This window comes from Urocitellus parryii, chromosome 5 (assembly GCF_045843805.1).
Source record: "Urocitellus parryii isolate mUroPar1 chromosome 5, mUroPar1.hap1, whole genome shotgun sequence".
Taxonomy (NCBI): Eukaryota; Metazoa; Chordata; class Mammalia; order Rodentia; family Sciuridae; genus Urocitellus; species Urocitellus parryii.
This window is the reverse complement of record NC_135535.1, coordinates 68,688,460-68,694,123: the sequence shown is the minus strand read 5'-3', so window position 1 is coordinate 68,694,123 and position 5,664 is coordinate 68,688,460. Positions and strand designations below refer to the sequence as shown.

Here is a 5,664-nt window from a genome sequence, read left to right as displayed (position 1 = left end):
GACTTATTGCTAATCACCCCATAAACTAGATGACACTGAAAGGTGGCAATAACCAGGCAGCAGTTATGGTAAAGGAAAACCTGTGATGATGAAGGATGCTCAGGGTATATTCTGTTTAACCAGTGCATAGAAGGGTGATTGACAATCGAATGTCGTTCTGAAATTTGGACAGTGTCTGCCTGTTTCTCTTATTTCCACTCCCAAAAGTTTCACCTATGTCCCTTTCTGATTAACATTTTAGAAAAATGTTTACTTAGAAAAATAAAAACCATTCTGTGCAAATAATTCAAACAATTAAAGTTAAAAATAAATATGCTAAAATGTATTTAATCCAGCAATGAGGACTAATACAGAATTTAAGTATAAATAAGAAAATCTTTTAGGCCATTCTTTCAGACTATAAATCTTAAAGGTGAATTTTAAAAATGTAGCTCGCAATTAATTATAGTTATAAACATACAGAAAATAGTGGACCCAGCATCTTCATTGTAGTGAAAAAAAATATGCTAAGCCTGGGAAAACTTCACTTCTCCGATTGTTGCTTCATTTCCCCTATTGGGGAACCTACAACATGAACAATACTGAGCGGCTTAAAGAACAACCCAGTTACATAAATCCAGATTAGTACTTGGAAGAAAAGTTACATGAAAGGTTTAAGAGAGACAAATTGATAAAGCATATATTAATTTTGTTCCTATATTTAAAATACATGAGATCAGGCTCCTGCTAAAAAATAACTGAGACACCTAAAAACTAATAATTCCACAACATAACATTCAGTTCCAAGGTTTTTTTTTTTTTTTATCACTATATCTTCCTATTTTTACTCAAGACATAGCTTTGTTTTCAGTATTCAGGATCTTTTGTTTTCTCATTTTGATTTTAAGTGTTTTGATTGCTATCTCAGCTCATCCTTAACTTTAAACTGGTGTTAGTATTAGGATCAGCCATTGAGCTCTAATACTGCCGATATTTCCCTGCCAAATGCAACACTTATTTCCTAGGTTCAAGGGTTAGCTCTGCCCACATATGACATATGTCTCCCATTTTCTTTTTCTTTCTTTTTTTTTTTTTTTTTTTTGTGGTGCTAGGGATTGAACCCCGGGCCTTGTACATGTGAGGCAGACACTCTACAAACTGAGCTATATCCCCAGCTCCCATTCATTTGACCCTTTCACCATTGCTATGGAAGTGCTGAAGCTCTTCTACCCCTGACACTAGTTCATAATTGTAGCGTAGACAACGTATGACCCTCTCTGGGCCTCTGTCATGCCTGAGAAAAGGGAAGGAACTGGACTTGATGATCCAGAATTGTCCCTCCCAGTTTACAATGCTATGCTAGTCTAGTTTAATCCATCCATTTTCAGAGATCTCAGTTTCAGAAAGCCAGTGTGAGCATAGGTTGGAGCTAAGACCACCAGGAAATCATAGATTTCAATGTGGGAAGAAAACTTAAACATCATTTGTTCCAACACCTTCATTTTACAGCTGAGAAAACCTTGGTCCAGAGAAGGTACTTGATTACCTCAAAGCAGAGATGGAAATAATGAGGACATCTCCCAGGCTCTCATCTGTAGCAAAATTGAAATTCGAGTATCTTCCTGATTGAAGTGCATAATGATATCAGAGTAAAATGTGATACAGAAAGCATAAATTGGTCTAGAACACATTAAAGCATTTTCTCCCTCTAAAAGATAAATTCTCTATTATAACTACAAGAATTTTGGAGAGAAATTTGCTATTGGTGGTGATTGACACAAAATAGCACATATCGTATCACATAAAACATCTTAGATTTATGCTTTTAAATAGCCAAATAAAACAAAACATCAAGTCACAGAATACATATATTTACATTAATTTAAATGTCCAAAGCACACTACAGCAGGGTCTATTTAATAGATTATATAATTTAAGATTTACATATACACAAGCCTATGAACAAATATTAGTCTGCTAAAACAAAGTTTTAAGAAGTTACTCTGACATTTTGGTATTAACACATATTCTTGTCAACAAATGACGACTTTAAATTTTCAATGAGATCCTTTGTACAAGGATACAGAATGGAGAGAATGTACAGAATGGAAAGAAGACAGTCAAATAAATGTACCTTCCTTGCACTACTTACTTAACACTGTAGAAAATATGGCATTATCCAGTAAATTCTATCAGTGCAGTTAGTTCATTCTGGTCTGAAATGATGATTTTGGCTACTTCCCAAATCTAATTTTATGCTTTATAAATCATTGCTGCTTGATGCTTCCTTTATATCTTTTGAAAAATAAAGCAGGACACTAATACTTTTCCTTAAAAAATAAGTTAACTTTGATCCTAATAAGTTAGCAAAGTCTACTTTTTAAAAGAGCACTAATATATGTAGTTCATTTTTTCTTTTTAAGAGTCCTGCATAAAAGGATAATATCACCTTTGGGCTGGCTTTGGCAGCATCAGTGATGCTAAAGATTAAGATACAGTTATCTAGAACTTAAAACTTTGGAAAACAGCCCCATCTTTCTCTGGCACCTTGGGGGAACCAAAGTGCTTTACCTCATTTCCTATCAAGCATTTAATAGACTGTTTATTTGGTTTGATCTCAAACAAACTACAAAAAAAAAAAAAGTCCTCCCACAATTTCTGCCCTACTATTTATTTTGGAGACTACCACACACAGTTAAATATGGAGAGATTAAATTATGACATCATACAATTACAGGCACACAATTAAGAAGAAGCCACAAAGGGTGTGTCTGAGAACACTGAATTGACTGAATCTGAGTCGGATTTCACCCTCGTGGACTTTAAGATGCCCTCCGCCATCACTGCCTCACTGGGAAAGCGCCTGACTTTCCCATTCTGCCCTGCCGCAGCATCCTTCAGAGGCTCCAGAAACACCACTCTTCTACCTGCACCTGCCTTCCGTTCATCAGCAGAGGCATCACTAGCAGGGCCGGGACTGAGAATAGATGAATGGGCATTGCTTTGGTTTAGCATATTTTTCTGTCTTTTGGTTTTACACTTGCAGGGACACGGTGTCAGATAGAGGTACAAGAGTACCAAAATGATACTGGCCACACAGGCGGCAAGAGTGGTAAAAGCTGTGTTAAATGCCTCATGAGCATGGGATCTGTTTACAGTGAAATTGCTCACGTTTATTGTGACATCCACAGTCTCATTTAACAGGCGTTGCCTATTCATTGCAATACAGGAGTACACTCCAGCATCCTCAAAGCGAGGATTTTCTATAACCAGACTTCCATTGTGAAACACATGAAAGTTTTCCACTTCTTTATCTGGCTCCAACAGTCTGTTATCTGGACCAACCCAGATGAAATCTGTATTTCCACTACTAGTCTTGCTGTCACAGTGGACAATCAGCCTTTCCCCGACCTGAGCCTCATGAATAAAGCCAAGTGCACGGAAGGAACCATTGATGACACTGTCAGAGCAATTCATAAAGCTATCCTGGAGCAGAAGCAGCTGATGGGAGTGCTTGGAGTCAGACCACAGGCGACAGGTGTAATCATTTTTAAAATCCATCACTGAACTAAAGTGCCTACGGTACCAAAAAATCAACAATGAGTATAGGGAACAGTCACAGACAAATGGATTTCCATGAAGGTAGATGCCTCTTAGCTGTTTTCCTGACACTAAATTTATACGATGCATTGGAATGGAAGGGATCCGGTTATAAGAAACATCTAAAAACATCAGTTCTGGCAGCTTGAACCTTCCAACATACAAATCCATAGGAAACTGTGTGAGAAAGTTTCCACTTAGGTAGAGTTTTTGCAATTGGGAGAGCCCTCCAAACGCTGAAGGATCAAGATAGGAAATGTGATTGTTGTACAGCAGGAGCACTTCCAGAACCTTCAACTCCTGGAACACTGCGCTTTTCACTGTCTTCAGCTTATTGGATGATAAGTCAAGACACTTCAAATTTGGAGTCGTGGAAAAACTGCCTGTGGAAATGCTGGTGATGTTGTTATGACGAATAATTAGGGTGTTCAGCTTGACAAACGATACTGGAAGCCACTCAGAATCCAGAAGCCCAATTCTGTTATAGCTGAGATCCAGTCTCTTAATCAGTCTGAAAAGGTTTCCGGGCACCTTGGACAGATTTTTGTTGGTGCAGCTGACAATGTCAGTGGCACAAATGCAAGCGGTGGGGCACACCCCAGAGGCACCAGGGCTCACGGTCACTGTGATCACCAACAAACACAGCAGCTCTCTGCAACCAGGTCTGACAACTCCAGGCAGGGTGGGCAGTGTGCGTAACCGTAAAGACATTATGGTCGCCTCTGCGTCTTTTCCAGGAGTCTTTTTCTCCAGTTCAGCCTCCCACCAGTCAACCTGGTAAATAATTAATATGTAAGAAGGGGGGGGAGTATAAGTTAATTATCGCTGGTTAACCCTCAAGAGTCATGCTATACTTTCCAATAACTTTTGAAATGGGGTTCATTTCATACGAGGGAGCTCTATGCTGCCTTTTTACTACTAAATTCATTTTTCCCTAGGTTATTCCTGCTTATCAACATTACAGGCACATTGTCTCAATATAACTGTCTCACCATCAGAAACTCAGTGGTTTTAAAGGGGTGCATCCTGTTCTATTCTTAACTCCCTCTAACAAACACAAAAAATACACAAACGCATCCTACGAACAATTAAACGGAAATACTTAGCAAACCCCCGTCCAGAAAAACAACTCACAGAGCTGGGAAGCCTCACGGGTAGCGGAGATAGGACGCCGGCCGCGGTGTTTTCTAAAGGTCTGCGCGTCTGTTTGTCCGTCTCTGGCACCTTCCGAGATCCTTTCCCTTTTGCTCCCGGGGGGAGGCAGCCTCTCGCTGTCTGTCAACTTCGGGAGTTTCAAGCAGCCGCGGCGGCAGCAGCAACCCCGGGCGCAGCAGTCTTCTCGGCGGGCTCCACTTGGTTCTCCCGGGCTTTTCTCATGGCACCGCTGAAGGTACCGCCTCGGCGCTCTGGCCACCCTGTGCCCGCGCGCTGGGCGCCCCGCTCCCGCAGCCGCGTCCAGGAGGCGGGGGCGCGGGCGGCGGGTCGGGCCGGCCCCACCTCTCCGCGCTCGGGAGGCCCCAGGGCCTGAGGTTCCCGCGCCCGCCGCCGGGGTTTTATCCCCGCGCGCCCGGAGTCGGGTGCGGGCGCGGAGGTCGGTCCCGCCCCTGCGCGTCCTTCGCTCTTGCAGGACCCCACTCGGAAGCCGCAGGAGGGAACTGCCCGGCGCTCGGTAGGGCCCGCGGAGCTGGAGGGGGCGACGGCGCAGCCAATCGGAGAGGCGGCCGGCGTCCCCCTCACTCCCACCCCGCCGCCGCCTCCCGCCTCCCTCCTCCGGCTCCCCTCGACCCGCGGAGCGGCTTTGCGACGGGGATCCAAACCCGAGGCCCCAGCTCGAGACCCTGCACTCTCCTGTCCGTTTGTCCAGCCCCAAACAGAGTGGTGTTGGGGTCGGGAGAGGCTCAGGGGGAGACGCCCAGTCCAGGAGGGAGGGGTCGCGATCTTGGGGACCCACTTCGCCGTGGCCATGTAGGTAGCATCTCTCCCTCACTAGTCCACGCAATTCCCGGACCTCTTCGCGCTTTGCCTTGGGGCGAGGGCCAAGGGAGCTTTATCAGCGCTAAATTCAGTTGGCATTAAAGGTTTACC

At 43.7% G+C, this 5,664-nt stretch overlaps 1 protein-coding gene across 1 annotated transcript; it reads right to left on the bottom strand.

The window, feature by feature from the left end:
• Positions 1-2,518: 2,518 nt before the first annotated feature.
• On the bottom strand, positions 2,519-5,046 carry Amigo2 (adhesion molecule with Ig like domain 2). The gene is made up of 2 exons (XM_026400670.2): positions 4,714-5,046; positions 2,519-4,353 (listed from the first exon to the last, which is right to left on the bottom strand). The coding sequence occupies exon 2, from the start codon at positions 4,288-4,290 to the stop codon at positions 2,725-2,727; it is 1,566 nt and encodes a 521-aa protein (XP_026256455.2). The 5' UTR covers positions 4,291-4,353; positions 4,714-5,046; the 3' UTR covers positions 2,519-2,724.
• Between the last annotated feature and the right edge of the window lie 618 nt (positions 5,047-5,664).

Coding starts and splice junctions, on each gene's coding strand:
- Amigo2 (XM_026400670.2), bottom strand. CDS start 4,290: ATGTCTTTACGGTTACGCACACTGCCCACCCTGCCTGGAGTTGTCAGA.